The 16,601-nt window shown below is 46.2% G+C and overlaps 3 protein-coding genes across 11 annotated transcripts in view; 2 read left to right on the top strand and 1 right to left on the bottom strand.

The window, feature by feature from the left end:
• The window catches only part of LOC120950107 (alpha-protein kinase 1-like), a 72,905-nt gene that overhangs the window by 11,206 nt on the left and 45,098 nt on the right, over positions 1-16,601 (bottom strand). The window lies entirely within an intron of this gene.
• LOC120950109 (uncharacterized) lies at positions 783-4,016 on the top strand. 2 transcript variants are annotated; one of them, XR_007451800.1, is made up of 5 exons: positions 783-1,736; positions 1,817-1,946; positions 2,032-3,361; positions 3,446-3,575; positions 3,663-4,016. XR_007451800.1 is itself a non-coding variant. In XM_049605125.1 (3 exons), the coding sequence occupies exons 1-3, from the start codon at positions 3,074-3,076 to the stop codon at positions 3,740-3,742; spliced, it is 498 nt and encodes a 165-aa protein (XP_049461082.1). In that variant the 5' UTR covers positions 2,203-3,073; the 3' UTR covers positions 3,743-4,016. The 2 variants fall into 2 exon arrangements, 1 of the variants encoding a protein (XP_049461082.1); XM_049605125.1 differs by lacking the exons at positions 783-1,736; positions 1,817-1,946 and having other exon boundaries at positions 2,203-3,361.
• Positions 6,211-15,433, top strand: LOC120950111 (uncharacterized). Its single transcript, XM_040367883.2, has 5 exons — positions 6,211-7,451; positions 9,645-9,736; positions 9,813-9,957; positions 10,041-10,568; positions 14,123-15,433. The coding sequence occupies exons 1-4, from the start codon at positions 7,292-7,294 to the stop codon at positions 10,274-10,276; spliced, it is 633 nt and encodes a 210-aa protein (XP_040223817.2). The 5' UTR covers positions 6,211-7,291; the 3' UTR covers positions 10,277-10,568; positions 14,123-15,433.

Genomic DNA, 16,601 nt, shown 5'->3' with positions numbered 1-16,601 from the left:
GTTCGTTCCGTTACTCAATTTTCAGAACCCATCACCAGCATGCACACAGGCGCCGTACCTGTCCTGGAAAGGTGAATCATTTGCAAAAAAAATGCAAATGATCAACAGCTTGGTGCAATGGCGTCTTGGTAGTAATGATCATTTCACTCTCTCTCTCTCTCTCTCTCTCTCTCTATCTCTATCTATATATTTCTCTCTTTCTCTCCCTATCTCTCTCTCTCTCTATCTCCCTCTCTCTTGCCCAACGCAAGTGACAAAGTCTTGTTTAAGCGTATGACTGTATTGCTCATTTGATATTCCAAACGGAACACTTCACATTTGTGAACACTTTTCAATCTCAAACTTCGGTAGGACAGAGACAACTTTACCCAAGCTTTCTGCAGGCGAGGATTTTCTTACTACATATTTACGTGATTTTGCATCCAAAAACCCTGTTTAGTACTAAACCTAGGTTTTTGGAGAATTGCGTGTATGCAAGGTCGAATTTATTCGCATGTGAAGAAGTCCCACCGAAGAGAACATCGTGCACCATTCGTGGTTGAGTGCATTGGTGTGATCGGCAATACACCGGCGTCGGAATATAAAGTTGAGAATTTATGATCCCGAGAAGAGCTCGTAGTGGTGATGGCAACTCTCCATCCAGATTTGAGTAAGCGGATATTGCAATCTATACTGTAGAACATAATATTGGGTTTATATAGTTTCTTTTACACAAACTAGTTGAGCATTGATGTTATTAGAGTAAAAATTGTTTCGTTGTAGTCGCACAGGAAGTCATGAATATCCGAATAAACAGAAGGTCAAACCTTCTTCTATTTGCCGTAACAACCTTCATGCCGGCCTGTACAGGCGGCCTGTACACAGCCCATATGACACTTGAACCCACGACCGACATGATGTTAAGTCGTGCTAGCTGACGACTACACCATGGTACCACCCCTATGTCAACTTTATAGGTACAGGTTGGACTCCGTTTCTGATTAAGGCCCATCACTAATATGTTTCGGACTACTTCATATCCTCCTTCCGATATCATACGATTTTGCATATCATAGCAATATTGGTGTTGGGGAGCAGCAACTTCAGCAGAATCGGTGTAGCCATTCCGTTTCGTTATGGGTGGCCGCTAACAGTTGAAAGCAAGCGCCCAATCGTGTCAGTACTATCCGGCCATCGCTCTGACGCACAAGATGGGATGGCCGGTATTTTTGAACTTTAGAAAGAATATCCGAACACACGCAGCGTTCGTCTGTGTGATATTGATTCTATATGCGATATTCTCTATCCTTACTGGAGTGGCTTGGTGGTTGGAGCTAAAAATGCAGACCGGATCGGACAAAATAGATTATGAAGTGAAAGCTGAAGCATTCAGTCCTAAGAGCAAGAGGTCAATTGATGCGGGGTGGTCATTCAATGCAGTGGGCGATGGTGGATCCGGCACAACCAGGTTGCGGAGGTCAATTCGAAAATTGTTTTCTTCGAAGAGTAAAAAGAAAAGGGTTAATACAATGTTCTCGGCATTCAACCACGAGATCAACCAGCATAACAACCAGGAGATCAATCAGGACAACACTCAATACATCAACCAGAGGATCAGCCAAGATACCATTCAGAAGGTCATCCAGGAGATCAACCAGGAGATCAACCTGGAGATCATGTTCATCAAAGTAGGCTTCCTCATCATGAGTATTGTGAGTTCGTTCATTACAATTATGTACTGGATCGCGTATCTCAAGGTAAGTCGGCCTGCCTATCAGTCTACTTGTCCCTAAGTAAAAGTTCAAACTGCGCTTTTGTCCGTGTTTGCTACCGCCAGCGTCAACAGTTGTTTCTCGTAATATTTATCGGACTTATGACCTTTGCTTTTGTGGCTCTATCCATCGGGATGTTCGTCATGATACAGCAGCTGAAATTCATCTGGGCGTGCGCAATGCTATTCGGATTCGGTAAGTAAATAATGAGTCAATCCTCAAGTAGATTTTCCTAACCTTGGTGACGATGTAAACTGCATTCCTTTTCTCACCACTACAGTCGTGAACGGATATGTGCTGACGGTGGCGCTGCAACTGCATTCCAATTTTAAATTTACCCGGCGACGACAAGGATACGGCACCGAGGTGTGTGTGCTTCCCTTGAAGTAATGGTAACAGATTTGCAACGCTATTCTTGAATGCATGGAAAATAGTGGTATAGTTTGGGAAGGTGAATTATTTGCAAAAAATGCAAACGATCGACAGACCGTGGTGCAAACTGTGTCTTGGTGATTGTGATCAGTCCTCTATTGATCATCGTACGAAAACGCATCGTTTTAGCAATATAAAACCAACCTACCAAGTGAGATCGGGTTAGCTTGTTCGGTAGATGTATTTGATATTCTAAACGCGATGCTTCCATTGTGAGAGCACGTTACAATTCTTTCATTTCGAAAGGAAACAGAAAACCACACAAGATTGTTTGCATATAATATACACGATTGTGCGAACAAAATTTAATCGATAAACTTAACACGAATTAACATTACACGAAGCGTCACCCGAAGAGAACATCTCTACGGTGTATGGATGGAGCTATGCACATGCAAGGGAAATGCATGTCAAAAACACGTTCCAAGTAGACAGAAAAGTGGTTGTGTGTATTGGTGTGATCGACAAAGTACACGGCACCGGATTGTAAAGTGGAGAATTTATGGACCCGAAAAACGGTGCTGGAGACGGTTCGAACCTGGGTTCTGCATTCAGAATCTCTTGAGAAACATTAGATTGTTAAATGTAATTACTTAAATGCGAATTTGTTGAGGGTTTATGCGTAAGCGTAAACATTGTTTCATTTAGTCCGAGGTGATTCATCATCCCAGCGACTAGCTGGTTGTCGCCAAGATTGGGATAACACAGCGGCATTGGTTAGGAAATAACCCCACTAAATCAGCAATCGGCAGCTGCATCTGCAGCTGCGATGCAGCAGTTGCGCAGCACCCGATTTACGAATGGCCACCAACAGTTCACAGCTAGCACCCGATCGTGGCGGTAGTATCCAGTCACCACTCTTCGCATTATAATCTTAGCAGTCACAAAAGATGGGATTGCCGACGTTTTTAAACTTTAACAAAAACATCCAGAAACACGCCATGACCGTGGGTGTAATATTGACGCTTTACACGATCTTCACTCTGCTTATCGGAGTGGCGTGGTTAATTGAGATCAAAGAGAAGGCCAGCCTGTACAAGTTAGATTTTCGGGTGGACTTAACCGGAATCCGAACAATCAATCCGAGGACGGCCAGCTTTTGGGAGAAGGAAGGCTTCCTCGTCATGGGCATTGGGTTTGCGATTCTTGCAGTACTGTACTGGATCACCTACCTCATGGTAAGTCCCTGTATCCTGTCTCTCTACTCGACTCTTGAAACCAGTTCAATCAGCCACTTTCCTGCCCATGTTCTCTACCGCCAGCGTCAACGGTTGCTCCTCGCAGTGTTTATCGGACTTATGGTCATAATTGTAACGCTTAACATCATCGGGATGGTTGCCGCGGGGCTGAAGCTGAAATTCGTGTTAGCGTGCGTAGTGATGTTCGGCCTCCGTAAGTAAAAAGTTAAATAATTGTGAAATTTTGGTTTGAATTACCGCGGTGATGCATACTGCAATTCTTTTCTCACCCTCCCCTCAGCCGTCAACGTGTACATGCTGGTGGTGGCGCTGCAACTGCATAAATCAAAATTCATTTTTACCCCGCGACAACAAGGCTAAAGGCGTGAGGCGATCATTGTAGTACAGCATGTCCAACCATAAGCCAGCGTTGTCAAACTTGTGTTTTCCACAATGATCTTTGTGGCTTATCAACGCACTCATTAGCTGTTTTTCGTTTAACATAATCTTGTTTCTTGTTCATGTATTAAACGGTCAAAGTTCCGAAACTGACATAGACCGAACTAATAGGAGATTGTCATTTATCCATTGCCATTGATTAGAATAAAAATAAAAATGAATGATTGTTGGATGTGAGAAGACAATTTGCAAATAATCTGTTGTTTGGTTTCGCATTTTGTGGTTCTATTTTCAATAAAAAGCCTCAGATCTAACGCCTCATTCCGATGCCGATGTTAGGAAACCAACAATCGGGAGCCATGTGAAGCCGGCAAGCACTCTCACGTCTTGTGTGGAGGGGTGAGTCAGCTGCACAAAATATGCACACGATCGGCAGCATGGTGGAACCGTGTCTTGGTGGTAGTGAACAGAGCTCTGTCTTGCTCAGCGCAAGAAACACACGCGCCGTTAAAGCGTTAGACTGTGTGCGCAACAAATGCAGTCCCCGGGGCATTGGTTCACGTACAGTGGGATTGGGTGAGTTTGTCGGGTGGTTATAGTTTTTTTTTCTCAATTAAACTCGCTGGTTGATAAGTCCAGACGTATTACGTACAATTTATAATTCAGTTCAATAATGATGTAAACCTGACATGTGCTAATGAATGAGTCATCAGACGCCAAGAAGCGTGCTAGCTCCATTAAACAGAGTTGGAACAAAGTTGTACGACTAGGAAGAGTTATTTATTGTGTTTTTTTTCTTATCGATTCACTAACGACCCAGTTGCTTTCCTATGCTAACACCGCTCCAACAGCTCTAAGAACCGTTTAGAGAGGGCGAGAGGGGCGACAAGATTTAGCATTAGAAGAAGCGCCACACGGAGAGAACATAGCTCTACGGTTTATGAATGAAGCGAGGCGCATGCAAGGGAAATGCATTTAAGAAACACGCTCAAATAAGACAGCAAGGTGGTTGTGTGCAGTCGTGTGAGTGGCAATGTACCATCATCTTCACAGGGTTTCTCACATGATCCCAAGACTGTTAGAGTATTTCCCGAATGTTCATACTGTATCACGACGCTTGAAAACGTTGCCCTTATTCGGTAAAAAAAGAAGGAAATCCTGACGGTTACTCAGATGTCCTCGGCATTCTCCGGCAAACAAAATGGAAAAGGGTCTCGCACTCTTCACATAAGTTGAGCAACCCTGTAATGTGGAGAATTGATGGTTCAAAGAGAAGTACAAATAACACGCTCGTAGTGGTGATGGCGACGTGTGTCTAATGCCACATAGTGTATGATGGGGCACGAGGAACACTTTAGTAAATATTGAATTGTTTTGACGTATTTTTGTTATGCTCATTTTTAGAGAATTGTGCTTTTGTGTCATTTTTGCCCCACGATAATATACGTTATGACTGCAGTACTCCCAGATGATGATGGTTTCAATAACAGAAAAAATAGCAACATATATTGAAAGAAATAGCAAAATAATGCATTCGGGTGATTTTAGCTTCTAGTTATATTTCTGGCAGAATTGATCGATAAATTGACATTTTTAACTGGTTTTTGGCTTATTTAAAGATGCATTAATCCAGGGACCTCCAAACTTTTCAGCTCGCGGGCCGCATTGCTTCAAAAATAAATATATTGAGGGCCATTTGACGCTACCTTTAAATGATGAGTGAACGTTTAAATCTCGTTTTTACAACAAAATACTAACGATACTAATACAGTTTCGTGTTACTAAAGCTTCATTTTGTCTAAGAAAAGTAAAAAATACATTTTTATTTGAATAAGTCATAATAACGTAATATTTATATTAACTCTGGCAAAGTCATCGTGGGCCGCATTATAAGCTCTTGATGGCCGCATGCGGCCCGCGGGCCGTAGTTTGGAGACCCCTGCATTAAGCCATTGATGTGTCCGATCAGTATAAAACTACCCTAAACCGTGCTTCACTTACAGTTGTGTTAATATTACAGGGTTTCCCAATGTTTTTTGGGTGTGTTTGCACGATTTTTTGGAAGATGCTCAGATTTTTTTTGTTTAATTGTACTCATGTCGATTGGGATGATACCAATAAATCGTGGGAACAAGCCAAAAAAGAGAATAAAAAAATATACCGTGAGAAAACCTGTGAAGACTGTCAAGTAACTAAAAATGTTATTAGAATTATAGACCAAATTATGAAAAATTCCACATTTTTTATAAAAAACAATTCTTTTTTAGGATTTTTTTTCCTACAAACAATTCCTCCGATTATTCAGTTGAGTGGACTGACTGGTAAGATTTCACCAACAAACATTACCCCCCCACCAAATTTGTTACACGTTTCTAATGGGCACACACTAGTGCCCCACCGTACCCTACACCGACAGGCCGACACGCTGTGTTTATCGTCGCGCTCTCCCCCGTGAAAAAGGTACACGCACATAACTCAGTCAGTCGGCCGATCGGACGGTCGTGGTTCGGGCTCCGTCCAAACGCTCCAAAAAAAGAAAAAGCGCCATAACCCCCGTCGCTTCGGTTCGCGCGATCCGTCGTCTCCTCAGCTCACTGGTAGCTCATCTGTGCACATGTGGCTGGTGGTGGTGTAACTGCTGACACCGCTGAGCCCTACAATCGCGGTCAGCACAAGGTTGCATAGTGTGTGGACGCGCGGTTGTGTGCTTTCGTACTTCGTTCCAATCGATCTAACGCAACACACCATCATCACACGTCGTCTTCGTTGTTGTTGTTGTTGTCTCGTTGTGTTTCGTTTCGTTGTGTTCTGGTGTGTTTTGCCTGAACCGCGCGGTTTGCCGTAAATTTCCGAAGTGCTTTCATCCGGATTTCGCGCACCGCGTCAGTGTTTGGTGCAGAGGAGGAGCGATCATCATCATCTCGATCTCGTTCGCCGGAGAAAGAGTGTGTGTGTTTGTGTGTGTGTTAAAGGGAGAGAGTGTGAGATCAAGGGAGCAGCAACACACTTGACAGCTTATACGGAAATAAACGCTCATTGAATGGTGTGGTGGATCGGAGTCGCGCGTGCTCGGGCGGTTTTGCAGCGCGTTTTGTTTCGTTGATGCGTTGATGTCGAAAGAGAGCGCACGCTGAAGGGCTCGTCGGTGCCGCACGCCCCACCAAACGAACGAAGTCATCCGCGCTTTAGCTGGCCCGCTGGTGGTTTAATGCTTGCCGTAAAGTGGTTCCGTGTTGAGGTTCGAACAAAACGATCGTGTAGTGTTGCTGCCTTCTGTTGCGCCACCTAGGAGGAGGGCGCCTAGAGTGTGGAACAAGCAGAGCACGGCGCACAACTGTGTGCAATTTGTGTGAAATGTGTTCAAAGTAGAAGAACGAAACAAAACCGCGTCGCCGTGTTGCGTATGCAGAACGTTGCTGGCGGCACTCTTTTTACCGTTCGAAACTCATTTTCATTTGTAGCCTCATTGTGGCTGAGAGGACACTCTCCGAGTCTTTCGGTAAACTAGACGCACCCCCACCACATCCGAAAATGCCGGAATCAATGATCATGAACCGAATCTTTCGGTACTTCATGAAGTTTCACGGATACTTCATCGCGATCTGCACGATCTTCTTCACCTCCGTCATCATCGTGAGCTCGTTCATGGGCCGGGACATGCACGACGAACCCCTGTTCGTGGAGGAAGAGTGTAAGTAACCGGGAGATATGGCGGGGAGATGAGCGCTGAATGGGGTTTTTTCACCAATCACAAAGAAAAAGGGCATCTTTGTGCAGCAGCAGCAGCAGCCGCAGCGAGCTAGAAAAGGTCATCCAAAGGGACTTACACTCCAGTGAGCAAGTATGACACAATTCTGCTGCGGCTTTGGGAAAGTAAGAAGGCGCGCGCGCGCAAACACACCCTCGTTTTGAGACGGGTGGTTTCTACCCTCCTCCCCCCCCCCCTCCCCCCACCAATAAGATGTTGTAAGCCGTGTGCAATATTTATTCAGCTTGGATGTTGTGTTGTTGTGGTGCGCAAAACAACATCGATTCTCGCTCCAGCCAAAGTGCTCCCGAAGTGCGCGGCATTAGTGTGTTACAAAGGGATTGGGGCAACCGAACCGAACTAAATGGCAAAATAATTGGAAAACGGTTCACTTCAATTCTGCATTATTTTTCCCAATTGCGGTTAATCTTATTTTTTTTTTTGACGGTGGCAGTAGATTTCACTCCGTCTCTCTTTCTCTCTCTCCCGTTTGCGCTTGAGTTTCATTTCCGGCTGGCCACAAGTTGACCATTGTTTATTCTGCTGCTGTTTTTTTGTTGTTGTTGTTTTTGCTTATCTTGTTCAAGCGAGAAGGAATAATAAGAGCGTCTACCAATAAACAACAACAATAGGGCGAGCTTATTATTTGGAGCACACACTTTTCTAGCACAGTTTGTTGGTGGTGCTTTTGCGAATTAAAAAAAACATCTCCCATCCCCCAGGCCATGATTCGGTGAGGGATGTTTTGTTTTGGTTGGTCTTGCCCCGGCGTTGTGCTACACTAAACGAAAAGCAGCAAATTAATATTTATTAGCCCTGTGCGCAAGGGGTTTGCGAACTTTGCCGTGCGGATGTTGCGCGGCGGATTGATTTTGCTACTTTCAAACACTTGAGATTGATATTCGTGAAGGTGAAGCGCAAAATTTTGCGGTTTTGCGCTAGTGATGTGCTCTCTGTGGAGCGCACCCACGACTCTGATCCGACTATTTTTAGTCCGATTACGACTCCGACAAAACGGATTCACTAGATCCGCCCGGAGACGGAATCGCCCAGAGTCGTCCAGAGTCTTCCGGAGTCGGGCAGAGTCATCCGTAGTCGTCCGGAGTCGTCCAGAGTCATTCGGAGTTGTCCGGAGTCGTCCAGAGTCGGCCAGAGTCGGACGGAGTCGGCCGGAGTCGGCCGGATTCGTCCGGAGTCGGCCGAAGTCGATCGGAAACGGAGTCATTCGAAGTCGAGCCGTGTGGTTGAATGTGCTTGTGCTCAGGCATTTCATTCCGATGTGTTTTTTGTCTTTCACTTTGCGGATGAACTTCGTATACATGCCTTTATTTCCAAGGCCGACACCGAACGACTCTGAACGACTCCGGGCGACTCCGACTCCGAAAGACTCTGTGCGACTCCAAACGACTCTAACCGACTCCGGATGACTCCGACTCAAAATAACTACGGACGACTCCGGACGATTCTGCGCGATTCCGGACGACTCCGGACGACTCCGTAGGACCCCGACTCCGAATGACTCCAAGCGACTCTGGATGACTCCGGACGACTTCGACTCTGAATGACTCCGGGCTACTCCGGACGACTCCGGACGACTTCGACTCTGAATGACTCCGGGCTACTCCGGACGACTCCGAACTACTCCGAAAGACCCCGAATAATGCAAGGCGGACCTACTTTCCGGAGTCGATTCCGAATTTATCGGAATCGGATCGATTTCGATTCCGAATTTATGCCAACTTTACCCATCACTATTTTGCGCTTCCGCCAATTGTTGGTAGCTGGCAACGTAGCAACACAACGCATCAAGTGTCAATAGTGCCAAATAGTGTTTGGTCCAATTAGCAAACTTTCCCGAACCGTTGCAACCCAACCGTGCTCCATATTTCGAGTTGCTCCCGTTTTGCCAACGCGAATGATACGTCATCGCCGGCACTCTGTGTGCACTCAATGCCAATGGGAGCGGAGGAACTGCAAGGGAGCGATGATATCGCCGTCAAACCTATTGCCAATGCAACGGGATGTACCTCTTGTGGGCTGCCCCTGAAGACAAACTTTCGAGTAATGAATTTACCTTCCCATCTGTCTCTCTCTCCCTCTTCCCTTTCCTCAACCGTTTCGGGGGACAACGCACAGACGAGCCGGTGCTAAAGTTTCCCGTGCTCATTCAGCTGGAATCGGTCCTGTGGCTGACGGCATCCGTAATGCTGCTGGCCGGACTGTACAAGGTAAGAGAGCGGAAGTGTGGCCTCGACCTTGTTCGGTTGTCGCTTATCTTTCCTACCATTGGAAAATACCCAACAGGAAAGCAAGATTTACATCACCCCCTTCCTGGCGCTCTTCATCGCGGACGGTGTGGTGGTGATCGTGCAGGAAACGATCAACCTCTGCACCGGGCGCATTTCCGAGCTGGGCACGATCGACACGCGCCAGCTGGTGGTAATGATACGTAAGTACACGCCCAACAGCCCTCTAACCATCGGGGATTAAACTGACACTCATCCCATATCTCTTCCGTTCCCTACACTCCAGTGGCAAACGTGTACGTACTCGTTAGCCTGATCGTGCTCTACCGGATGTTTGGCAAGGAGCCACTGCCAGCGACGCAGAACAACTTCGTGCGCTTCGACAACGAGCAGGACGTGGAGACGGGCCACGGGATGGGTCCGGTCACGGCGCCACCACCTGCCGGTCCGGCCAATGTCAACGGTTCGTTGAACTCGCCCAGTTTCGCCGGGAACGGTGTCACGGCACAGCACGCGACCTAAGGGAGCGCCCCGCCCGAAGCAGCAAGCAAGGGAGCGAAAGCCGGCCAGTCCCACGGCGTGCATATGTTAGTAATATGCGCTAGTGAAAGTGATGTACATACTCGTTTTGTAAGTGTCAGCGGTGCGGTTTTGGTCGTGCCATCCGCACGCGCGCGTGTGTGTGATCAATATGGCAGCGATGGAATGTGTTTTTTTTGCCGGCGGAATGATGATGAGGTGATGTGAAGCTGCCAGTAGCCCGACGAGAGCAGCCAGAAATGCCGCAGCCTGAAATTCCAGCGCAGTCTATTGTGTAAGTGTTGCATTGTCGTGTAAATGTTTGAAACAGACTGAGGCGAAATCCTTGACGTATGACATTTAAGCATAAGGGTATATCTTAACACAAAAGCCATTAAAGTACGCCTGAGTACAGCCCGTGAGAGAAAGTTTGCAGTGAAGAGTCGCACATCTTCCCATGCTTGCTGTCTCTTCCTACTCGGTTGCCCTGTTTTTGCTGCTCCCTTGCTGTCTTACATTAAGCTAGGTATACACGGCAAGGCATCGAGATAAATCAAACGAACGGACGCGGCGATGGATGGACGGAGGATGGAAGCTAATTCCGAAAATATTGCAACTTCATTTCATGTTAATGATCCGGTAAAGGACGCCAAATCGATTCACCTTCGAGGCGGGTAGTGAAACTCTCTGCATATAACCCAGCGCCCAAAAGGGGGAGTTAAATATTTCACGCGAATTTCTCGCTATTGGCAGGGCGCTATTGGGCTTTTTAATTAACACGTGAATATTTATTGCCCGAAGGGGCATTTTTGGGGGGTAGGGTGGTGATGGTAGCTATTTCGTTTCGCTCGTCCAGATGGTGTGAAAGTGGAAGGTGTGTGGAACGGTTGATTAGAGGATGGAGAAGAATGATGTACCATGACGGTATTGGGGAGGTTAACTGTTTAGAAAATTGAACACAACAGTTAGCCTCCCCAATACCGCCAATGCCGTTTAGAAAACGGCCAAACAATTGGTTCGTAGAAAGGTGCAGTCCAATCAAGGTTAGGAATAGCCTGAAGCATGAATCACTTTTGCCATGGGATAGGGGAAAAGAAGGAAGAAGAAACAGGAATTACAATTCAGAACGAAGTTATTATGTCAAACGTCTTACGATAAGACGTTACAAAACGTTAGAAGATCTCTTAGTAGCCATCATTACTCTTTACAATTTACTGTAGCACCATCAAACATCAAACTAAGTCAATAAGTATACCGAACGTCTTATAATAAGACGTTAAAAGGCGCTAGAAAACCTCTTAGTAGCAATTATTTCTCTTGACAATTAACTGTAGCGTCAACTATTCAAAAACCAAATTAGTAATTACGCCAAACGTCTTACGATAAGACGTTAGAAAATCTCTTATCTCTTGAGCAATCGATTTCTCGTGACAATTAACTGTAGAAATTCCCCTTTCTAGAAATTTCTCAAGATAAGACGCTGGAAGATCTTTTAGTAGCAATCAATTTCCCTTGACAATGAACTGTAGCGCCATCTTTTGTGCAATCAAATTAGTAATCAAGCCATACGTAACAGCTGTGTACTCTGTCATAAACACAGCAATAATAAACCGTTTATGAGTGTCACACTGGTAGGAGGGGCTTGATCTGCTCTAAATAAGCTCCCGGTAGTGAAGCTGTACCGCTGCAATGACGGCAGCTTTACGGTTTCCGGTCGCGAACCAATGTATGCCGGGCTAGTGTAACCCGGAAGACATGCAGACAGTAACCGCACTACCCCTCGCCTGAGTGATACTCCCGCGTGTGGTCTAAGCTTACCTGCGCTACCTTCTCTCCACGCAGCCACACTAACTGCGGTTATTATTTATGGTCATCTCTGATTTGCGTACTTCGCGAGGCTGGTTACACAAACAGAAGCACTGTTTGCGTGCGGCTCACGCTGTGTAGGATGTCCGTGTGTCCCCGGTGACTCGGTCAGGCTCCAGGGGCAGGGTCAGTGCTAGAGCAGTTTGCATAGCTCTCTCTCTCTCTCATTCCCTCTGGGTACAAAATTTTAATTCGTTCACAAATTGTAATTATCTCCAGGCGCATTGTTGTCGCTCGAATATCTACATCACTCGGTCGCGTCCACCCCGTAAACCCCCTGCCCTTTATTGCGTATCACGCAACCGCGATTTGCTGCACCGTTTAGCGCTCCGCTGTGTGTAGCGCGTCTTTGTGTGTTCGTCCGACAGTAATGTTGGCTTTTTTGTAGTTGTTGTTGTTGCCCTCCTCCCACCACTCCGCTGTTACACGCATTGTGTTCCGATCCGAAGGGGTTTTAAAGCGTTTTGAGCAATCACGATAGACCCACACACACACACATCGCTCCGGTGCGTACGTATCGCGAGTAACTAAACTGTTGTACGCAACAAAAAAAACGTGGAGAGGAAAACAGTGATCCACAATGACCTACCCAAGCATTGGAAATGGGTGAGCGGTTTAACCTTTCTTGTTGCATGGCTTTCGATTGTGTTCTGTCTAGTGCTTCTTTTTTGTTTTTTTTTTTACCGAGGCTCAAATAAACATGACTTTCGTTATTGTGGGCCGCGTGATTACGGTAATTTAGCGAGGTTTCGTGCCTATCTTTTGATTTGTCATGGATGAATGCTACATGGTAGCATTTTTTTGAAATTTAGTCACGCCTTTTGCCGGATGTGGACCTCATTGTAGCAACTAGAAAAGAGGAAAAAACATGTTACTTATCCAACATACCCCGCGGGAGGTGAAATCTGGCATAATAATGGTGATATGGAGAAGAGCCTTAGTGACAACGTTACGTCCTTCAAACACTTTCATTCCAAGAAAAATAATACATTCCGTGCTGTCCATGATAAGCAAATACACAAGACACTGCAAGAAGTCGCAAGATCTCTTCAGGAATCTTACCCTCCAATGTGGTCTGATTACAAGACAGGACTACCCGAAATTAATTCTTATCATCCTGGATTACACTCTGCGGCCGGTTGCGTATCGTTCACGCCGCTTTCCAAGCCCTATCTCTCGCAGAAGGAAGCAGTTTATTTGGGCAAGACAGCGAAACGAACGATAACGTCGGCTTGCTGCATGCATGATCTTCAGGAAATGTGTGCAGAGAAGCGTTGATGAATTGGTACGCCGACGCTCGGTTCCTCCTGTCCAAGTTTGATTGAGCTGTGTGTTGGTGAGAGGGTTTGTGTTAATTTGTTTCGTTTGGTTGTTGCTATTTTTCTGAGCAACTCATTTACTCTGAGCGCTGTTGAAAGAGGAAGATGCTAATCGAAGTAAAAGCTGGAATCATTCGCTGAAGAAACCGGTGCATCGAGCTTGTGGCAGATGAAAACTAATGAACCGATTTTAGTTTTTGTATAGTGATGTTGTTGAGTTAGTATTCAGAGGCCTCAAACACTGTTTAATTAGCTATGTATTTTGAACATGAACTTTTTGATAGTGAAAGATAACATCATAGACGTCATGGAGTTAAGACGACATCGAGGCTTTAAGGCTCCATATCAAAATCTTGAAGAACCCATCGATAGCTCCAAAAATTCTAACAAAACATCTTTTATTTTGGAAATCCAATCATCAAACTAATCATCAAAACGCCTGGTGGAGCCTAAAAGCATCAAAATCAGTATATTTTCATCCCAAAATGCCTAACAAAAAAACCCAAAATTTATAGTAAATAATTGAGAAGTTAATTGTAGAGCAACTGATTTCAACGCGTTGGAGAGATTGTTTCGTCAACATGCCTCGTTAACCAATCTATTCATCTAATAATTGCTTCCTCTAATTAAGATCTCTCTCACTCCTTCCACCCTTTCTTTGCAGCATCAACATAACCACTCGATCGATGAATATTGGAGCGATTGTACTATCCCTTTCACCTTGCCACAAACACGAACGCGAATGAGGTTCATCCAAATAGCCAGCATCATCTAAATGAGCATCATCATCACTAAAAGGAAACTGATCTACCACATCTAAGTACACACACACATACACACAAGCGACTGCAGCCACACGACGGTGCAGAAACTCACTCACGTGCTTTACCACAATTGGCCAATTAGGGCAACTGCATGAGAAACTCCGCTCATCGTACAGACACCGCCGCCGATCACGCACGAGAAAGACACAGTTCGTGTGTATATATGGCTTAGTAGTTGGGTTATCCAGTGCGTGGTTTTAGCGTGAGATTTAGTGTTCGCGTGTAATGTAACCACACATTCGAATGGAAAATGATCCTCTCCGAGAGACACAACCCATTCCCAACCATCATGTCACCACCGAAGCTGCGTGTGGTTGTTGTTGCTGTTGTTGCTGTTGCTGGCCCAGCTAATCATCTACCGGAGTCGGAGCGTTTAAGAAAGCCGAAAGTTTTGATACGAAGTATCCTCGCACGTGGACGGCAGCAGAGATGAGCTTAAAACGATCGGCCACCATTTTTTGTTTGTTTTTAGCGTTACGTCATTATTTTATTTAGTGTTTAGCTTAAAGGGTAGCTAGCGTAGGACGCGATACGCACACGTAAATATATGTGTATTATGTTATCATTAATCGGTGGACAGTGTGTGACGTGAAATAGGGCAGGAGAGCTGTAGAACGCCAGACAGAGAGAGAGAGAACACGTCACGCACACAAGTATGATAATCCCCACCCCAATCTCACTATGGCCAGTTAGTAGGGTAGGTGCGTGCCGTGCCGAGAGGATAAGCCGAGACCGACGACTTTCCTTCTTCGAACAGGGTTAACAAAGCACACATGGTCGCTGCTGCTGCTGCTGCTGCTATCTAAGCTCTTGTAACAGCGTAACTTTCCCGGACAGGGTTTTTGCGCTAATCCCCAGGCAGGCGACGGCCGGGTAATTCAAGCCGGAGGAGCAGTTTAGAACGCTAAAGGTCATGCACACAAACACATAAAGTGCACCACCGAAGCCAAATAATGAAATAGATAAATAAACGATGAAAGCGAGAGACAGCGACCCCGCCACCGGACCGTGTTTTGTTACAAACAGCATGTACAGGCAATAACGCAACTAGACTGCGCGGAAAAGGGCACAGAGACCCCGGGGAGGGGCACGCGAGAGAAGCAGGACGTGTAGAAAATATAGCATACAATCGGAGAGTTGAAAACAAACGATACGTTAGGTTCCTTGTTTTGTTGCTGGTTGGCTCTCATCCGATTACTCGTTTGCCGCGCGCACATTAACAAACGCCACATGAAAAATGAAACGTATTCCCAAACGGCACCGTGGGTTGGGGGAGTTGGGGGCTTGTGTAGGAGGTTTTAAATTCTGCTCGCAGCTTTTTTTTAATTCCTTTTCAAAGTTTGTTTGTGTATCTGTCTGCTACCGCCGCGCCAACGTATAAAAGTACGCAAAGCATGGAGCTGCCCCCACGAAAAGAATTATTGCATTGCACATCCGGGCTGAGTGAGATGGAGGCTTAGCCGGAGAAAGAAAGCGGGGTCAATGCGGCTTATTGCGAGGTAATTGAAGAATGCCTCACAGGGTGGGCTTACAGTTACAGGGTTGGAAATTCGAGCAGTCTCACAGCTGTTGGCACAAATACTAAAAAAAATGCGATTATGATCGAGGGAGCGGCACTTGCGTTGGGAAGTTGTTGGAGCGAAATGCGCGACTCCTGTAATGCCACAGCATCATCATCAAGTGCCATGATGCTCTCTAATGTCCGTAATCGGGCCCCCTGTTTCAAGGTTGCCTTCAGACACACGCCAATGCCACGCCACCTTACCCTTCCGTGCTAGTCTAATTTCCTCCTAATGCCCGACCGACCGCACGCCACCTGCGGTGCCAACCGAAAACGCGTTTGCGTGCACCACAGCGCGCTTGATGCGCGCCAACTGATACGCGGCAGTACGCCTCCCAGAATACGCCAACAGCGCCGTAGGAAACCCATCGCACACTGTGCCTCGACCGTGTGAACGAGGTTTCTCCAACGGGGGAAGGGGATAAAGGTAGCGCCGCAAAAAGCAACGTCACGCGCGCGTACCAGGGGGTTGTGATGAAAAATGGCGGATAAGCGAAAGTTTGCCGCTCATCCCTCCCACTGCTACCACGGCGTGGGAGAGTTTTTATTGAGGCGAAGGTCGGTAAAAACGCGATAAATGGAACTCTGTAAGACTGCTGAGAGCACACCTAAGTAAAACCGAAGCAAAACAGCACCCAGAGTCCCAGTAATGGACGGGAATGGTCGCTTCCTGTGAGCATCTAATATTCTTGGAGCCGCCGAACCACCACTGTTGCGCATTACAACGCTGCAAATACACCCATAAATAAGTCTTCCAG

This window comes from Anopheles coluzzii, chromosome 2, assembly GCF_943734685.1.
Source record: "Anopheles coluzzii chromosome 2, AcolN3, whole genome shotgun sequence".
Taxonomy (NCBI): domain Eukaryota; kingdom Metazoa; phylum Arthropoda; class Insecta; order Diptera; family Culicidae; genus Anopheles; species Anopheles coluzzii.
The sequence above is the reverse complement of the archived record's forward strand: the minus strand, read 5'-3'. Positions and strand labels throughout refer to the sequence as shown.

Coding starts and splice junctions, on each gene's coding strand:
- LOC120950109 (XM_049605125.1), top strand. CDS start 3,074: ATGGGATTGCCGACGTTTTTAAACTTTAACAAAAACATCCAGAAACAC. Junction 3,362..3,445: donor ACTGGATCACCTACCTCATG/GTAAGTCCCTGT, acceptor CTCTACCGCCAG/CGTCAACGGTTGCTCCTCGC. Junction 3,576..3,662: donor CGTAGTGATGTTCGGCCTCC/GTAAGTAAAAAG, acceptor CCCTCCCCTCAG/CCGTCAACGTGTACATGCTG.
- LOC120950111 (XM_040367883.2), top strand. CDS start 7,292: ATGCCGGAATCAATGATCATGAACCGAATCTTTCGGTACTTCATGAAG. Junction 7,452..9,644: donor CCTGTTCGTGGAGGAAGAGT/GTAAGTAACCGG, acceptor GACAACGCACAG/ACGAGCCGGTGCTAAAGTTT. Junction 9,737..9,812: donor TGCTGGCCGGACTGTACAAG/GTAAGAGAGCGG, acceptor AATACCCAACAG/GAAAGCAAGATTTACATCAC.